A 20367-nucleotide genomic window follows, 5' to 3' on the forward strand; every position below is an offset into this window, starting at 1 on the left:
TCAAAGGCATAAAACCTGAGAAAGGTGTGGACGGAAGACCACATGGCTGCCTTGCAGAGGTGTTCAGCAGAGGCACCACGGCGTGCTGCCCGTGAAGGAACCACAGAGTGAATAGAATGAGACTATAGCTGGCACAGGAAGGTCGGGCTGCGTGTATGCCTGCGAGATAGTCATGTGAAGCCATCTGGCCAGAGTTTGTTTGTCAACCCCTGGGATGAAGACCACTGAGATGGCTGGAAGTTGGCATTCGGACCACCGGAGAAAGTGAGCCACTTCCTGCATCGCCAACCGATTGGGGTACCTCACCAGATTGTTGAGGTAAACTACCACGGTGGGCATGTTGGACTGGATCTGGACCGGTCAGATGGGGCTGTTTGTTCCACCAGGACAGGATCATAACCTGCCGTGGTCTGTAGTGGAACTGGGCGTACTCCACCATATTGACCATGGATCCCAAGACTTGCATGTCCGTGTGGATGGCATGCAGCAAAAGCTTATGGACTTGAGACTCTAGAAGACCTTCCAGATGTAGCATCCATTGGAAAGGTGTGAGTGATGACTTTTTCCAGTTGATGAGCCAACCATGTTGCTATAGGAAGGAAATAGACAGCTGGAGATGGCGTTGTAGGACCTCTGGGTAGTGCACCAGAAAGAGCAGGTCATCCAGATAAGGGTGTATTCTGACTCCCTGATGACTTAGCTGTGCGGCTATAATTTTGATAAAGACCCTAAGAGACCTGTAGCTGCAACTAAAAGGTGGCTGCCTGGGTCTCTGAGGAGGAGGAGGCACAGCTCAGCGGCGGTAAACCTACAGTGGGATGGTGGTGCCTGAGCTGAGGAACAGAGGGCTGGCCCCCCCTATGATGGTATTACCCACTGGTTCTCTGGCCCCTGAGTTAACCTGCGTCAGTGGTCTAGTAAGGTCCCAGACGAATGAGGTTCCATAGCAGTTTCTCTGGTCCATCTCCGGGACCGGAGGAAGGACTGCATAAAAGATTCAGGTTCCTGTGAGACCTGCACATGCGTACTGTGTACAGTGGTAAATTAATTTATAAGTAAGAAATGTTAATAAGTACTTCTTTGTACTAACATATATAAACTTAGGTCAAAGATATAAATTATTTTTTACCTGCTTAGTTTAAACAAACTTCCTTAAATGAATGAATGAAAAAAAAAAATATATATATATATATATATATATATATATATATATATATATATATATATATATATATATATATATATATATATATATATATATATATATATATATATATATATATATACACATACACACACACACACACACACCCAACACTTAAATTATAGTCGCCGAACTAGTTGAGGCTGGGGGTGGGGAAGGTTTATTTCCATTTTTTGTTGTGTGGGAGCAAACACACATTTGCTTTCACAAAGCCTTGGAGTGTGATAAAGTAGACAAAGATAAAGTACCAGCCAATTAGCTCCTAACTGCCATATTACAGGCTATGGGCTCGATTCAATTGAATACGAGTTGAGCAGTTCCGGGAACAAACAAAATTAGTGCCATGATGCTGTTTTGTGCCCTAGCAAGGCGCGGTGGACTTATGTCAGAGAAAGCCCCTTCTCACGCCTAAACACCCTGTATGGGTATTCTCAGACAAAGCAGCACGCTGAATTTAATAGCGCTGGGACCTCCTTCCAGATGCTATTGAATTCACGTTCAATTGAATCGTGATCATAGTTTGAAAAATGACAGTCAGGAGCTCATTGGTTGGTAGCCCATCTCTTTCCACTCTATCAGTCTCCATGGCTTAGTAGAGCTCCCCAACACACTGCCCAATTATTGTTCAAACCAACTGGTTGGTTGGAAAAATATCATTCTAATGTATGGCCAGCTTAACTCACCTGTGCATGATTAAAGAAACACAATACATGACCTGCTTGTGGTACTTGAGGATTTGAGTTGAGAACCCCTGGTATACGCAGCTGACTCACTTGTGTAAAAGGGAAACAGTGTTTTACAGTGAAAGTGCTGCTAAACAAGCTTCTGACCACTGCATTTTATGGCTGGAAACTAAAGTAAGAGAATATGGATAGATTTCAGATTCCTGTGTGTTAACATTTAAACAAAAATGGACTTGTGTGACACAACCACAAATGAACAGCTAAATTAAAAGGGTGGACACTGCCAACTTATTTATGCATGCATATTGCTTACCTTGTTGTCCTTTATATAAAGTGCAAGCATCTCTTCCCGGCCATACCGATAGTCTGCAAGTTTGTACTTTGGCAACGCCGGGGAAAGGGGTGGGGAAATAACAGAACCCCCACTAGACAAAGCTCGAAGCCTGGAAAATGACATATTAAGTGAGAAAATGGAAAATGCTTTGTAAATCACATTGTTATTTATACTTGTTATTAGAGTCTTACTTAATCATTAATAAAAGTGTGGTGCTCTAATAAAGGGCCCCATACACTAGGGAGATGCATCTCAGCAATGACTTGTGTGCAATTTACCTGCAATCTGGTCGGGAGCTTCCCGGGAGGCCTGCAATTTCGATTTCATACTTGAGTGTATTTTTGCATGTGATTTATCTCAGGCAATCTAATGTTAATATTAAACTTATTTCCATGCAATTGAGATAAATCTCACGTGCAGCACGTGTGATCTGCGATTGCGATGGGTGAAACACGATAACACGCAATCACAAGATAAATACATGCAATCTGCCATTTTTCATGCTATCCATCACAGGAACTGATCGCAATTGCACGAAAACGTGCAATATCGCACTAGTGTATGGGGCCCTTAGTATGGAAACTACAATTACTAAAGAAAAAAAAACGCTCCTCAGTCTCGCCCCTTCTCTGTTCCGCTGTTCTTGTGTGCGCCCCCCACACACAGACTTACCCATTCCTCCTCTCCTTGGGTCTGTATGGATTCCCTCGCAGTGGGAGCCATTAGGGCAAGTGCCCCAACTGCCACTGGGTAGGCACTGAGCTGACAGGACATCAGACCTTTTGCAATTATTATATAGCTATACTGTATCTCTATCTCTCTTTGGTTTACAATGTTAGGTAATTAAATGTGCAGTCCCAAATACATTCATTCTAAAAGCAATATTCTTTAAGTGACAGGGAAACATCATGCAAGTCTCACCCTGAGGTTTAATAAACTAACACAACTCCTATACTGATATCACAGTTGCTTAGACATACCATGACAAATACTCACCACTCAGGGCCAAAGTTCAGGGTCTGAGTCTCAGCTGTCATAATGCTTTTTCTGTTTCCTTACGGTTTATTATAAAGAGAGTGAAAATCTGTCAAAAGATAAGGAGTCATTAGCAGACTATGTTGCAGAAATATACTGTAATTGCAAAGTAAGGAAAGTTAAGCTTTACCTTGTCACAGTATTACTGTATCTAAATCTTGTTGAATACATCCACAGGAATAAGTATTAGAGTCCAGCGGTCACAATTCCAACGCTGGCATCCCAATGGCCACGATCCCAACAGGGGCAAGGTAAGTATTCAAACTCACCCTCAAAACACTCCCTTACCGCAGCCTAAACCTTAAACCACCTTGCACGTGCTGCTCCCTTTCTCATGTATTCTTTACCTCTCCAACATCAGACTCTCCATTTCTCTACAAAACTTCAAACCGGCTCTCAAGACACTTCATCAAACCCAGCCGTCTCTCATCCTACCCCTCTGTTCCACACTCACGGTCTACTCAATCTGTCACCACTGCCTGTGTCCTCCTCCCCTTTAGAATGTAAGCTTTCACGAGCAGGGCCCTCTTCCCTCATGTGCTTTTCTGTCTCCTACTTTACCAATCTTCTTTTCAATACTCCCTTCGACTGCACCAAATACCGCAGTTTTCTGCCACCAATATACTTATTTCAGTGTCATCTGCTGACGCAGCTATGTTTATATACCCTGTAATTGTCCTACATTGTCTTGAATTGTAAATCACTGTTCTCTTGTTTTGCTCATTTGTTTATGCACTCTGAATTTGGGTGCTGTGGATCCCATGCGGCCCCATATAAATTACACGCACTTTCAAATGGTAGACTGCACTTCTCATTATTACTGTAATGCAGTGTGAGAAGGATGCTGGGCGAGAGGGAATGTGCAAAACTGATGGCCCCTATACATCAGATATTAGGGCAACGTCCCCTAATCCCCGTGACGGTTGGGTCTGGGAAGTGGGAATATTAAACATGCTGAATCCCGATTCCAACCGTTTTTTGGTCGGTATCTGTAAATCAGGCAGGTTTCATTTCTACAGATCGTCGATCTTGGATTAATTTACTGGTGTCAATTCGAATCAACACATGCTAAAAATAATCTTCAGTTGAAGGAAGTTTCAGCCTTCTAAAAAGGAAGAAGCTAGGGGCTCGTGGCTGTCCTTTTTTGTTTTCTAAATATACTTTAAAGACTATTATATGCGTAAAACAACTACTCAGTCTTGACGTTTGCTAGTTGCCCTCTAGTGGACAAAAAATAAGATTTTAAACCTACCGGTAAATCTTTTTCTCCTAGTCCGTAGAGGATGCTGGGGACTCCCTAAGGACCATGGGGTATAGACGGGCTCCGCAGGAGACATGGGCACTCTAAAGACTTTAGAATGGGTGTGCACTGGCTCCTCCCTCTATGCCCCTTCTCCAGACCTCAGTTAGAGAAACTGTGCCCAGAGGAGTCGGACAGTACGAGGAAAGGATTTTTGTTAATCTAAGGGCAAGATTCATACCAGCCCACACCATCCACACCGTATAACCTGGAATATACGCAACCAGTTAGCAGTATGAACAAAACAGCATCAGTCAAAGACTGATCTTAACTGTAACATAACCCTTATGTAAGCAACAACTAAATACAAGCCTTGCAGAAATATGTCCGCACTGGGACGGGCGCCCAGCATCCTCTACGGACTAGGAGAAAAAGATTTACCGGTAAGTTTAAAATCTTATTTTCTCTTACGTCCTAGAGGATGCTGGTGACTCCGTAAGGACCATGGGGATTATACCAAAGCTCCAAACCGGGCGGGAGAGTGCGGATGACTGCAGCACCGATTGAGCAAACATGAGGTCCTCATCAGCCAGGGTATCAAACTTGTAGAATTTTGCAAAGGTGTTTGAACCCGACCAAGTAGCTGCTCGGCACAGCTGTAACGCCAAGACGCCTCGGGCAGCCGCCCAAGAAGAGCCCACCTTCCTAGTGGAATGGGCCTTTACCGAATTTGGTAACGGCAATCAAGCCGTAGAATGAGCCTGCTGAATCGTGTTACAGATCCAGCGAGCAATAGTCTGCTTAGAAGCAGAACCGAGCCGTCCTGGCTACGTAAATTTTTAAGGCCCTGACTACATCCAGGGACTTGGAATCGTCCAAGTCTCCCGTAACCACCGGCACCACAATAGGTTGGTTCATATGAAACGATGAAACCACCTTAGGCAAAAATTGAGGACGCGTCCTCAACTCTGCTCTATCCACATGGAAAATCAGATAGGGGCTTTTGTGAAACAAAGCCGCCAATTCGGACACCCACCTTGCCGATGCCAAGGCCAACAACATGACCACCTTCCAAGTGAGAAATTTTAATTCCACTGTTTGAAGAGGCTCAAACTAGTGAGATTTTAGGAACTGTAACACCACGTTAAGGTCCCAAGGTGCCACTGGGGGCACAAAAGGAGGCTGGATGTGCAGCACTCCCTTTAAAAATGTCTGGACTTCTGGGAGAGAAGCCAATTCCTTCTGAAAGAATATAGATAGGGCCGAAATCTGTACCTTAATGGAGCCCAACTTCAGGCCTATATCCACTCCTGTCTGTAGAAAGTGGAGAAAACGGCCGAAGTGGAAATCTTCCGTAGGAGCATTCTTGGCTTCACACCAAGATATATACTTCCTCCAGATACGGTGATAATGTTTCGCCGTCACCTCCTTCCTAGCCTTTATCAGAATAGGGATGACTTCATCCGGAATACCTTTCCCAGCTAGGATTCGGTGTTCAACCGCCATGCCATCAAACGTAACCGCGGTAAGTCTTGGAATACGCAGGGCCCCTGCTGCAACAGGTCCTCCCTGAGAGGAAGAGGCCATGGATCTTCTGTGAGCCTCTCCTGAAGATCTGAATACCAGGCCCTTCGAGGCCAATCTGGAACAAGGAGTATTGTCCGAACTCTTTTTCGTCTTATGATTCTCAATATTTTTGAGATGAGAGGAAGAGGAGGGAACATATAGACCGATTGAAACACCCACGGTGTCACCAGGGCGTATACCGCTACTGCCTGAGGGTCCCTTGACCTGGCACAATACCTCTGAATCTTCTTGTTGAGGCGTGACGCCATCATGTCTATTTGAGGAAGTCCCCAAAGACTCGTATCTCTGCAAAAACTTCTTGATGAAGTCCCCACTCTCCTGGATGGAGATCGTGTCTGCTGAGGAAGTCTGCTTCCCAGTTGTCCACTCCCGGAATGAAGAGAGCTGACAGAGCGCTTACGTGATTTTCCGCCCAGCGAAGAATCCTGGTGGCTTCCGCCATTGCCACTCAGCTCCTTGTCCCGCCTTAGCAGTTTGCATGAGCCACGGCTGTGACGTTGTCCGATTGAATCAGAACCGACAGGTCGCGAAGAAGATTCTCCGCTTGTCGTAGGCCGTTGTATATGGCCCTTAATTCTAGAATGTTGATGTGTAGACAAGCCTCCTGGCTTGACCATAGTCCCTGAAAATTTCTTCCTTGTGTGACTGCTCCCCCCCATCCTCGGAGGCTCGCGTCCGTGGTCACCAGAACCCAGTCCTGAATGCCGAACCTGCAACCCTCTAGAACAGTGATTTTCAACCTTTTTCAACTCGCGGCACACCGGCAAGACTTTAAAATTGCCAAGGCACACCATCAGTGCCCCACGGGGGAAAAAAACATTGGCCCCCATAGTAATTAAACCGACACACTGGCCACCACAGTAGCACAAACACATTGGCCCCCAAAGTAATACAAATACATTGGGCCCTGCGGTAATAAAAAAAAAATAAGAATTTACTTACCGATAATTCTATTTCTCATAGTCCGTAGTGGATGCTGGGGACTCCGAAAGGACCATGGGGAATAGCGGCTCCGCAGGAGACTGGGCACAAAGTAAAAGCTTTAGGACTAGCTGGTGTGCACTGGCTCCTCCCCCCATGACCCTCCTCCAAGCCTCAGTTAGGATACTGTGCCCGGACGAGCGTACACAATAAGGAAGGATTTTGAATCCCGGGTAAGACTCATACCAGCCACACCAATCACACCGTACAACTTGTGATCTGAACCCAGTTAACAGCATGATAACAGAAGGAGCCTCTAAAAAGATGGCTCACAACAACAATAACCCGATTTTTGTAACAATAACTATGTACAAGTAATGCAGACAATCCGCACTTGGGATGGGCGCCCAGCATCCACTACGGACTATGAGAAATAGAATTATCGGTAAGTAAATTCTTATTTTCTCTAACGTCCTAGTGGATGCTGGGGACTCCGAAAGGACCATGGGGATTATACCAAAGCTCCCAAACGGGCGGGAGAGTGCGGATGACTCTGCAGCACCGAATGAGAGAACTCCAGGTCCTCCTCAGCCAGGGTATCAAATTTGTAGAATTTAGCAAACGTGTTTGCCCCTGACCAAGTAGCTGCTCGGCAAAGTTGTAAAGCCGAGACCCCTCGGGCAGCCGCCCAAGATGAGCCCACTTTCCGTGTGGAATGGGCTTTTATAGATTTTGGCTGTGGCAGGCCTGCCACAGAATGTGCAAGCTGAATTGTACTACAAATCCAACGAGCAATCGTCTGCTTAGAAGCAGGAGCACCCAGCTTGTTGGGTGCATACAGGATAAACAGCGAGTCAGATTTTCTGACTCCAGCCGTCCTGGAAACATATATTTTCAGGGCCCTGACTACGTCCAGCAACTTGGAATCCTCCAAGTCCCTAGTAGCCGCAGGCACCACGATAGGTTGGTTTAAGTGAAATGCTGAAACCACCTTAGGGAGAAATTGAGGACGAGTCCTCAATTCTGCCCTGTCCGTATGAAAAATTAGGTAAGGGCTTTTATAGGATAAAGCCGCCAATTCTGATACACGCCTGGCTGAAGCCAGGGCTAACAGCATTACCACTTTCCAAGTGAGATACTTCAAGTCCACAGTGGTGAGTGGTTCAAACCAATGTGATTTTAGGAATCCCAACACTACATTGAGATCCCAAGGTGCCACTGGAGGCACAAAAGGAGGCTGTATATGCAGTACTCCCTTGACAAACGTCTGAACTTCAGGTACAGAAGCTAGTTCTTTTTGGAAGAATATCGACAGGGCCGAAATTTGAACCTTAATGGACCCTAATTTGAGGCCCATAGACAGTCCTGTTTGCAGGAAATGCAGGAATCGACCCAGTTGAAATTCCTCCGTAGGGGCCTTCCTGGCCTCGCACCACGCAACATATTTACGCCAAATACGGTGATAATGTTGTACGGTTACATCCTTCCTGGCTTTGATCAGGGTAGGGATGACTTCATCCGGAATGCCTTTTTCCTTCAGGATCCGGCGTTCAACCGCCATGCCGTCAAACGCAGCCGCGGTAAGTCTTGGAACAGACATGGTCCCTGCTGGAGCAGGTCCTGTCTTAGAGGTAGAGGCCACGGGTCTTCCGTGAGCATCTCTTGAATTTCCGGGTACCAAGTCCTTCTTGGCCAATCCGGAGCCACGAGTATAGTCTTTACTCCTCTCCTTCTTATGATTCTCAGTACTTTTGGTATGAGAGGCAGAGGAGGGAACACATACACTGACCGGTACACCCACGGTGTTACCAGAGCGTCCACAGCTATTGCCTGAGGGTCCCTTGACCTGGAACAATATCTGTCCAGTTTTTTGTTGAGGCGAGACGCCATCATGTCCACCTTTGGTTTTTCCCAACGGTTTACAATCATGTGGAAGACTTCCGGGTGAAGTCCCCACTCCCCCGGGTGAAGATCGTGTCTGCTGAGGAAGTCTGCTTCCCAGCTGTCCACTCCCGGAATGAACACTGCTGACAGTGCTATCACATGATTTTCCGCCCAGCGAAGAATCCTTGCCACTTCCGTCATTGCCCTCCTGCTTCTTGTGCCGCCCTGTCTGTTTACGTGGGCGACTGCCGTGATGTTGTCCGACTGGATCAATACTGGCTGACCCTGAAGCAGAGGCCTTGCCTGACTTAGGGCATTGTAAATGGCCCTTAGTTCCAGGATATTTATGTGAAGTGACGTTTCCATGCTTGACCACAAGCCCTGGAAATTTTTTCTCTGTGTGACTGCTCCCCAGCCTCTCAGGCTGGCATCCGTGGTCACCAGGACCCAATCCTGAATGCCGAATCTGCGGCCCTCTAGGAGATGAGCACTCTGTAACCACCACAGGAGAGACACCCTTGTCCTTGGAGACAGGGTTATCCGCTGATGCATTTGAAGATGCGATCCGGACCATTTGTCTAGCAGATCCAACTGAAAAGTTCTTGCGTGGAATCTGCCGAATGGAATCGCTTCGTAAGAAGCCACCATCTTTCCCAGGACCCTTGTGCACTGATGCACTGACACCTGGCCTGGTCTTAGGAGTTTCCTGACTAGGTCAGATAACTCCCTGGCTTTCTCTTCCGGGAGAAACACCTTTTTCTGTACTGTGTCCAGAATCATCCCTAGGAACAGCAGACGTGTCGTCGGAATCAGCTGCGATTTTGGAATATTTAGAATCCATCCGTGCTGTCGTAGTACTATTTGCGATAGTGCTACTCCGACCTCTAACTGTTCTCTGGACCGTGCCCTTATCAGGAGATCGTTCAAGGGATAATTAAGACGCCTTTTCTTCGAAGAAGAATCATCATTTCGGCCATTACCTTGGTAAAGACCCGGGGTGCCGTGGACAATCCAAACGGCAGCGTCTGAAACTGATAGTGACAGTTCTGTACCACAAACCTGAGGTACCCTTGGTGAGAAGGGCAAATTGGGACATGGAGGTAAGCATCCTTGATGTCCAGAGACACCATGTAGTCCCCTTCTTCCAGGTTCGCTATCACTGCTCTGAGTGACTCCATCTTGAATTTGAACCTTTTTATGTAAGTGTTCAAGGTTTTCAGATTTAAAATGGGTCTCACCGAGCCGTCCGGCTTCGGTACCACAAACAGCGTGGAGTAATACCCCTTTCCCTGTTGTAGGAGGGGTACCTTGATTATCACTTGCTGGGAATACAGCTTGTGAATGGCTTCCAATACCGCCTCCCTGTCGGGGGTAGACGTTGGTAAAGCAGACTTCAAGAACCGGCGAGGGGGAGACGTCTCGAATTCCAATTTGTACCCCTGAGATACTACCTGCAGGATCCAGGGGTCCACTTGCGAGTGAGCCCACTGCGCGCTGAAATTCTTGAGACGGGCCCCCACCGTGCCTGAGTCTGCTTGTAAGGCCCCAGCGTCATGCTGAGGACTTGGCAGAAGTGGGGGAGGGCTTCTGGTCGTGGGAAGAAGCTGTCTGTTGTAGTCTTTTTCCCCTTCCTCTGCCCCAGGGCAGATATGAGTGGCCTTTTGCCCGCTTGCCCTTATGGGGACGAAAGGACTGAGCCTGAAAAGGCGGTATCTTTTTCTGCTGCGAGGTGACTTGGGGTAAAAAGGTGGATTTCCCAGCCGTTGCCGTGGCCACCAGGTCCGATAGACCGCCCCCAAATAACTCCTCCCCTTTATACGGCAATACTTCCATATGCCGTTTGGAATCCGCATCCCCTGACCACTGTCGCGTCCATAATCATCTTCTGGCAGAAATGGACATCGCACTTACTCTTGATGCCAGAGTGCAAATGTCTCTCTGTGCATCTCGCATATATAGGAATGCATCCTTTAAATGCTCTATAGTCAATAATATATTGTCCCTGTCCAGGGTATCAATATTTTCAGTCAGGGAATCCGACCAAGCCACCCCAGCACTGCACATCCAGGCTGAGGCGATTGCTGGTCGCAGTATAACACCAGTATGTGTGTATATACTTTTAAGGATATTTTCCAGCCTCCTATCTGCTGGCTCCTTAAGGGCGGCCTTTTCTGGAGACGGTAACGCCACTTGTTTTGATAAGCGTGTGAGCGCCTTATCCACCCTAGGAGGTGTTTCCCAACGAGCCCTAACCTCTGGTGGGAAGGGATATAGTGCTAATAATTTTTTAGAAATTAGCAGTTTTCTGTCGGGGGTAACCCACGCTTCATCACACACTTCATTCAATTCATCTGATTCAGGAAAAACTACGGGTAGTTTTTTCACACCCCACATAATACCCCTTTTTGTGGTACTTGCAGTATCAGAGATGTGCAAAACCTCCTTCATTGCCGTGATCATGTAACGTGTGGCCCTACTGGAAAATACGTTTGTTTCTTCACCGTCGACACTGGAGTCAGTGTCTGTGTCTGGGTCCGTGTCGACCCACTTAGGTAACGGGCGTTTAATAGCCCCTGACGGTGTTTGAGACGCCTGGACAGGCACTAACTGAGCTGCCGGCTGTCTCATGTCGTCAACAGTTTTCTGTAACGTGCCGACACTGTCACGTAATTCCTTAATTACGGCCATCCATTCAGGTGTCGACTCCCTAGGGGGTGACATCACCATTATAGGCAATTGCTCCGCCTCCACATCATTTTCCTCCTCATACATGTCGACACACACGTACCGACACCCAGCACACACACAGGGAATGCTCTGATAGAGGACAGGACCCACTTAGCCCTTTGGGGAGACAGAGGGAGAGTTTGCCAGCACAAACCAGAGCGCTATATATGTATAGGGACAACCTTACAATAAGTGTCTATCCCTTATAGCTGCTTATATCTGTTATTTTGCCAAATAAGTGCCCCCCTCTCTTTTTTACCCTGTTTCTGTAGTTGCAGGATGCAGGGGAGATTCTGTGAGCCTTCCTACCAGCGGAGCTGTGTGGGGAAAATGGCGCTGTGTGCTGAGGAGATAGGCCCCGCCCCCTTCACGGCGGGCTCTTCTCTCGCTTTTTTCTGGAAAACTGGCAGGGGTTAAATACATCCATATAGCCCAGGAGCTATATGTGATGTATTTTTCGCCAACTAAGGTAAATTCATTGCTTCCCAGGACGCCCCCCCCCCAGCGTCCTGCACCCTCAGTGACCGGAGTGTGAAGTGTGCTGAGAGCAATGGCGCACAGCTGCAGTGCTGTGCGCTACCTTATGAAGACAGGAAAGTCTTCTGCCGCCGATTTATGGACCTCTTCTTGCTTCAGCATCTGTAAGGGGGCCGGCGGCGCGGCTCCGGGACCCATCCATGGCTGGGCCTGTGATCGTCCCTCTGGAGCTAATGTCCAGTAGCCTAAGAAACCCAATCCACTCTGCACGCAGGTGAGTTCGTTTCTCTCCCCTAAGTCCCTCGATGCAGTGAGCCTGTTGCCAAGCAGGTCTCACTGAAAATAAAAAACCTATTTAAACTTTTACTCTAAGCAGCTCAGGAGAGCCACCTAGATTGCACCCTTCTCGTTCGGGCACAAAATCTAACTGAGGCTTGGAGGAGGGTCATGGGGGGAGGAGCCAGTGCACACCAGCTAGTCCTAAAGCTTTTACTTTGTGCCCAGTCTCCTGCGGAGCCGCTATTCCCCATGGTCCTTTCGGAGTCCCCAGCATCCACTAGGACGTTAGAGAGAAAAAAATGCTTTCACCCCCACAGATTTATAATAATGGGATGCAGTTAAAATACCGGCTGTCGGGATTCCGGCGTTCCGGAGACCGACGCCGGAATACCGACAGCCAGTGAAAGTGGAAAAAGTGGAATCCCGACCTCTGCAGGGTATTCCCACTCGGGTTGGTGGGTCCACGCCATAAACTGAGTGGGAATATAACCTGTGGCGAGCTAAGCAAGCCACCGGGCTTGAAGTGTGGTGAGCGAAGCGAGCCCGCGAGGGTACTCACTGCTGGGATTCCAACAGATGGGAAGCCGCTGTCGGTATACTTACAGCCAGCATCCAGTTTGTCGATAAAACATATCAATTTTATAATAATGGTACACACTTCTCCCCCAGTAATTCCACATGCTGCTCCACATAGTAATTCCACTCCCTGCCCCCAGAATAATTCCACTCCCTGCCCCCAGAATAATTCCACTCCCTGCCCCCAGAATAATTCCACTCCCTGCCCCCAGAATAATTCCACTCCCTGCCCCCAGAATATGCCCCCAGAATAATTCCACTCCCTGCCCCCAGAATAATTCCACTCCCTGCCCCCATAATAATTCCACCCCCTGCCCCCATAATAATTCCACTCCCTGCCCCTATAATAATTCCACTCCCTGCCCCATAATAATTCCACTCCCTGCTCCCATAATAATTCCACTCACATTAATTCCACTCACTGCCTGTCCAAACACCTACAGTAATTCCACACACAAATACATGTTTGTTTGTTTTTAAATATACTGTATACCTGCAACTGTGATGAGCGCTGAGAAGGCAGCACGGATTGACGAGCAGCACTGACCAGTGGGCGGGCGGGCACTCCAGGAAGGAATGCAACGTGGCCTGCGTGACCTATGAGTCACAATAGGTCACAGGCTGCCCGAGCCGGCTATTGATTGCGGCGGTTGGCGGCCGGCCGGTTGGTCTCTCTGGCTAGTGGCAGCGGATCTCCCTGGCGGGCGTGTGCCCGCGGCACAGCGGTTGAAAATAGCTGCTCTAGAAGGTGAACACTCTGCAGCCACCACAGGAGAGACACCCTGGCCCTGGGGGACATGCTTATTTTCTGATGAATTTGAAGATGGGACCCGGACCACTTGTCCAGAAGGTCCCACTGAAATGTCCTCGCGTGAAACCTGCCGAAGGGGATCGCCTCGTAGGTCGCCACCATTTTTCCCATTACTCGAGTGCATTGATGAACTGACACACTGTTCGGTTTTAACAGGTCTCTGACCATGTTCTGGAGTTCATGGGCTTTGTCCATCGGGAGAAAAACCCTCTTTTGTTCCGTGTCCAGAATCATGCCTAAAAACGATAGCAGAGTCGTTGGAACCAACTGTGACTTTGGTAGATTTAGAATCCAGCCATGCTGCTGGAGCACTCTCAGGGAGAGCGACACGCTTTTCAGCAACTGATCTCGCTTTTATCAGGAGATCGTCCAAGTACGGGATAATTGTGACTCCCTGCCTGCGCAGGAGCACCATCATTTCCGCCATTACCTTGGTGAAAATCCTCGGGGCCGTGGAAAGCCCAAACGGCAACATCTGAAACTGGTAATGACAGCTCTGTACAGCGAATCTCAGGTACGCCTGATGAGGGGGATATATGGGGACATGAAGGTATGCATCCTTTATGTCCAGTGACACCATAAAATCCCCCCCTTCCAGGCTGGAGATAACTGCCCGGAGCGATTCCATCTTGAATTTGAACTTTTGCAAGTACAGGTTTAGGGATTTTAGATTTAGAATTGGTCTGACCGAGCCATCCGGTTTTGGAACCACAAACAGGGTTGAATAGTACCCCTTCCCCTGTTGAACTAGGGGAACCTTGACAATCACTTGCTGTTGACACAGCTTTTGAATTGCAGCTAAAACTATTTCCCTTTCTGGGGGAGAAGCTGGTAAAGCCGATTTGAAAAATCGGCGAGGAGGCACCTCTTCGAATTCCAGCTTGTAGCCCTGGGATACAATTTCCATCGCCCAAGGATCCAAGTCTGACTGAACCCAGACGTGGCTGAAGAGTCGAAGACGTGCCCCCACCGGCGCGGACTCCCTCAGTGGAGCCCCAGCGTCATGCGGTGGATTTAGTAGAAGCCGGGGTGGACTTCTGCTCCTGGGAACTAGCCGTGGCAGGCATTCTTTTCCCTTTACCCTTACCTCTGGCGAGGAAGGAAGAGCCCCGACCTCTTCTGGATTTACGCGACCGAAAGGACTGCATCTGATATTGTGGTGTTTTCTTTTGCTGTGGGGGAACATAAAGGTAAAAAAGTAGATTTACCCGCGGTAGCTGTGGAAACCAGGTCCGCGAGACCTTCCCCAAATAACACTTCACCCTTGTAAGGCAAAACTTCCATATGCCTCTTTGAGTCGGCATCACCCGTCCATTGGCGGGTCCACAGGGCTCGCCTATCAGAAATAGCCATAGCGTTGGCTCTTGAACCTAGTAGTCCAACGTCTCTCTGAGCGTCTCTCATATATAAGACTGCGTCTTTAATGTGACCTAAGGTCAATAAAATGGTATCCCTATCTAGGGTATCAATGTCAGCTGACAAGGTATCTGTCCAAGCTGCTACCGCACTACAAACCCAAGCCGATACTATTGCCGGTCTGAGCAAAGCACCCGTATGTGAATAAAATTGATTTTAAGGTAGTTTCCTGTCTGCGATCAGCAGGATCCTTGAGGGCCGCCGTGTCTGGAGACGGTAGCGCCACCTTTTTGGACAAGCGCGTTAAAGCCTTGTCCACCCTGGGCGAGGATTCCCACCATACCCTGTCCTGTGCAGGGAAAGGATACGCCATAAGAATCCTCTTGGGAATCTGCAGTTTTTTGTCTGGAGTTTCCCAAGCCTTTTCAAATAACGCGTTCAGCTCATGAGATGGGGGAAAGGTTACCTCAGGTTTCTTTTCCTTAAACATGCATACCCTCGTGTCAGGGACAGAGGGGTCATCTGTAATATGCAAAACATCTTTTATTGCAATAATCATATAATGAATACTTATGGCCACCCTTGGGTGCAGTCTCGCATCATCGTAGTCGACACTGGAGTCAGAATCCGTGTCGGTATCAGTGTCTGCTACTTGGGACAGGGGACGTTTTTGAGACCCTGAAGGGCCCTGTGACACAGTCAAAGCCATGGATTGACTCCCTGCTTTTTCTCTGGACTCTGCTTTGTCCAGTCTCTTATGTACTAAGGCCACATTTGCATTTAAAACATTCCACATATCCATCCAATCAGGTGTCGGCGTTGCCGACGGAGACACCACAATCATCTGCTCCACCTCCTCCTTAGATGAGCCTTCCGCTTCAGACATGCCGACACACACGTACAGACACTCCCACACACTCAGGAGATATATCTATACTAGGTGATTCATCGCGCCCTACGGGCGCTCTTCACACCGTCGTAAGGGGCTACGCCCCTTAACCCTTGCACACCCTTGTGGCGTGCAATATTTTTATTATATGGAGTATTACATCCAATCATAATTGTGTGAGTGGTTAAATATTGCACGGACAAAGGGCGTGCAATGGTTAAGGGGTGGAAGCCCCTTGCAATGGCGTGAACAGCGCACGCAGGGCCTGGTGAATCACCTAGTAGGTGCTTTGGTTGGGGGAGTAGGGGGTGCGGGGAAGAGGTGGATGGGATCCTGGGGTACCACGGGAGGGGCGGATGAGGTGGTGCCGCAGGTGGGGGAGGGTGCGTGGGTGCCGCGGGTGGTGGTCTGGAGCCGCTGTGGGTGGGGGAGGAGCAGTTGCAGGGTTGCCCCGAGTGGCGGAGGGGTGGATGCGGTGGTGTGGCGGGAGATACGGGTGCGGGGTCGCTGTGGGTGAGGGAGGGGGTCCGGAGCTATCACGGGCGCTGTAGGGGGTGTGTAGGCGTGCCGCGGATGGGGCCCGGCGGTACTGTGAGTGGGGGAGGGGCGGGTAATGCTTATCCTGCTTCTCCTCCTGTCAGCAGCTAAGCTGCTGTCCTCCTTTTGGCAGCGGCTCTCCCAGAGACTCGCACAGCAGGCAGTCACTATTGTTCGCGCCAGTGTCCCAATGTGCCGCATTACAGGGAAGTAGATGTACGCAATAAACTACAGCTCCCAGCAGCCCTAAGGGGCGGAATGCTTCGGTGCTAAGGGCTGCTGGGAGCTGTAGTTTATGTAGTGCGTCTACTTCCCTGTAATGCGGCGTGTTGGGACACTGGTGCTAACATTAGTGACTGGCTGGCAGAACTGTGTGACTGGCTGAATCAATGTAAAAGGTGAAAGTGCTGTGCAATGTCAGTGACACTGCACACAGGCCCGGCGCTAGCCGCTCAGCAAAGGGATGCAGTGCAGGGAGGCACCAGGAAGGAGAGACGTTCTCCCTGCTCTGCATCCCTGTGCTGAGCTTCTGCTGCTATCCCTGCTGCTGCCAGCTGCTGTCACACATGCAGCGGCGCCGGAAGCACAAAACCTCCTCTCCCCCTCGGCGCCGGCAGCACAAAGCCTCCTCTCCCCCTCCCCTGTGTGACATTCAGTGGCCGTGAGGGAGCCAAAGTGGGCGGAGCTAGATGGGAGTAAGGGGCGGAGCTACACAGGACCATGCTGCAGCAGGAGGATGAGCTGCTACAGCTTTGGCCAGCCAGACTTCATTAGATAAGTGTCTGGAAAGAGAGTGAGTGTGTGTATATACAGTGTCTGTGTATACTGTATATATGTGTGACTGTGTATGTGTGTAATGTATGTACAGTATTTGTGTGTGTTTGTATATATATATATATATATATATATATATATATATATATATATATATATGTGTGTGTATCTGTGACTGCTGCATAATGTGTGCAAGTGTTACTGGTACAGGGGGCGTTACGTGTGCAAGTGTTACTGGTACAGGGGGCGTTACGTGTGTAAGCAGCACTGGTACAGGGGGCGTTACGTGTGTAAGCAGCACTGGTACAGGGGGCGTTATGTGTGTAAGCGGCACTGGTACAGGGGGCCTTACGTGTCTAAGTGGCACTGGTACAGAGGGCGATAGGTGTGTAAGCATCACTGCTACGGGGGGCATTACGTGTGTAATTGTCACTGCTACAGGGGGTGTTACTTATGTAAGCGTCACCGGTACAGGGGGGGGCGTGACATGTGTAAGCGTCACTGATTCAGGGGGCATTACATGTGTAAGCGACACCGATTCAGGGGGCATTACATGTGTAAGCGTCTCTGGTACAGGGGGCATTATGTGCGCTGTGTGTTTGTAAAGTATGCAAGGGTGCAAATTTATAGTTTGCAGGGGGCCGGCGAACACTCTAGCACCGGCCCAGACTGCACAGCACTGTCACCTTTTACATTGATTCAACGTCCATACATTACCCTCCGCGATATCACCCTCTCTATCCGCTACATTAACCATTTCGGGGCTTCCAGGCCGGCAGGCCAGGTGCTGTTTTGCGGAGTCAGGGCCTCTGGGGATCTGGGTGCAGCTGTGGTGGAGAGGCACTTCTGTGACATCACACGCAGTGCAGGCTCCGGGGCTCAGAGACTATGCGGCGCAGGGAGGCCTATGAAAGTCTTCCGCTGCGCCGCTTTCATACACATTTATGCCGGTGGCCGCAGCAGCTTTTGTTCCACCTGCGGCGCGCCTAGGGAGTGGGGACTGTTGATGCCGGAGGGGGCAGGTGGACTGGCAGCAAGACATTGGTGGTCATTCTGAGTTGATCGCTCGCTAGCAGTTTTTAGCAGCCGTGCAAACGCTATGGTGCCGCCCAGTGGGAGTGTATTTTAGCTTAGCAGAAGTGGGAACGAAGGGATCGGAGAGCGGGTACAAAAAAGTTTTGTGCAGTTTCAGAGCAGCTTCAGACCTACTCAGCACTTGCGATCACTTCAGACCATTCAGTTCCTGATTTGACGTCATGAACACGCCCTGCATTTGGCCAGCCACGACTGCGTTTTTCCGAACACTCCCTGAAAACGGTCAGTTGACACCCAGAAACGCCCTCTTCCTGTCAATCACTCTGCGGCTGCCTGTGCGAATGAAAAGCATAATCGCTAGACCCTGTGTAAAACTACATCGTTCGTTGTAATAGTAAGCCGCACGTGCGCATTGCGCTGCATACGCATGCGCAGAAGTGCCAAATTTTTGCCTGATCGCTGCACAGCAAACGAATTCAGCTAGCCATCAACTTGGAATGACCCCCATAGGACGCTGCAGTAAAAGGATTGTTTTTTCCCCTATCTACAGCACAGAGACTTGCTGCAGATGCAGTGGCATATCCTCCGCTGCACCTTTTTGGCAGGTACAGTCCCTTTTTTTTATAGTCTGTACCGTTTTTTGACTCTCCAAGCTTCAATTGAAAGTATAGGAAAGGGGGCGTGGTCACGACACTGTACTCATGGTCACGCCCCCTTTTCGAATTTGCATCAATGTTTATGTGTAAATTGTTGGAGGGTGTGTTGCTGCAGATGCAGTGGGACTATTTTGGGGTGTGGGGCTGCAGCTCCATCAGTCCCATTGCTAACCCTGCTCTGTGAAAACACAGCAGGCAAAGGGCAGAGCCTCCCATTGGATGTAACCTGTGTGGGAGGGCGTTTCTCACCCAATCAGCTGTGGGGTGGGTGTGATAGACCTGCTGCTAACCCAATGAGAGCTCCTAGCCACGCCCAGCGTTAGAAACCCAGGCACAGAATCACAGGGCTATTATATAGGAGATGGAGACAGTCCCCCAATAAGGCCCTTTGGAGAGAGAGAGAGAGAGAGAGAGAGAGAGAGAGAGAGAGAGAGAGAGAGAGAGAGAGAGAGAGAGAGAGAGAGAGAGAGAGAGAGAGAGAGAATGCCAGCACATACCCAGCGCCACTGTACACTGGAATAAGATCCCAGTAGGTATTCAGCGCTTTTTTATATAGATATATATATATATAGATATATATATATATATATATATATATATATATATATATATATATATAAATAAAATAAGAATTTACTCACCGGTAATTCTATTTCTCGTAGTCCGTAGTGGATGCTGGGAACTCCGTAAGGACCATGGGGAATAGACGGCTCCGCAGGAGACTGGGCACATCTAAAGAAAGAATTAGGACTATCTGGTGTGCACTGGCTCCTCCCCCTATGACCCTCCTCCAAGCCTCAGTTAGGACACTGTGCCCGGAAGAGCTGACACAATAAGGAAGGATTTTGAATCCCGGGTAAGACTCATACCAGCCACACCGATCACACCGTATAACTCGTGATAGGAACCCCGGTTAACAGTATGATAACAAAAAGAGCCTCTGAACAGATGGCTCGCAATAACAACCCGATTTGTGTAACAATAACTATTTACAAGTATTGCAGACAATCCGCACTTGGGATAGGCGCCCAGCATCCACTACGGACTACGAGAAATAGAATTACCGGTGAGTAAATTCTTATTTTCTCTGACGTCCTAGTGGATGCTGGGAACTCCGTAAGGACCATGGGGATTATACCAAAGCTCCCAAACGGGCGGGAGAGTGCGGATGACTCTGCAGCACCGAATGAGAGAACTCCAGGTCCTCCTCAGCCAGGGTATCAAATTTATAGAATTTTGCAAACGTGTTTGTCCCTGACCAAGTAGCAGCTCGGCAAAGTTGTAAAGCAGAGACCCCTCGGACAGCGCCCAAGATGAGCCCACCTTCCTTGTGGAATGGGCTTTTACAGATTTAGGCTGCGG

General features: G+C 48.9%; 1 protein-coding gene across 13 annotated transcripts in view; it reads right to left on the bottom strand.

Annotated features, from left to right (window-relative positions):
• Positions 1–20367, bottom strand: part of GIGYF2 (GRB10 interacting GYF protein 2) — a 452656-nt gene that overhangs the window by 339459 nt on the left and 92830 nt on the right. For all 13 annotated transcript variants that reach the window (XM_063915746.1, XM_063915737.1, XM_063915739.1 and 10 more), the window contains exons 2-3: positions 3218–3305; positions 2201–2330 (exon numbers count right to left, since the gene is read on the bottom strand). In XM_063915746.1, the coding sequence (XP_063771816.1) occupies positions 2201–2330; positions 3218–3258 (171 nt within the window). In that variant the 5' untranslated portion in view covers positions 3259–3305. The remainder of the gene's footprint in view (positions 1–2200; positions 2331–3217; positions 3306–20367) is intronic.

Source organism: Pseudophryne corroboree, chromosome 4 (assembly GCF_028390025.1).
Source record: "Pseudophryne corroboree isolate aPseCor3 chromosome 4, aPseCor3.hap2, whole genome shotgun sequence".
NCBI classification, from domain to species: Eukaryota; Metazoa; Chordata; class Amphibia; order Anura; family Myobatrachidae; genus Pseudophryne; species Pseudophryne corroboree.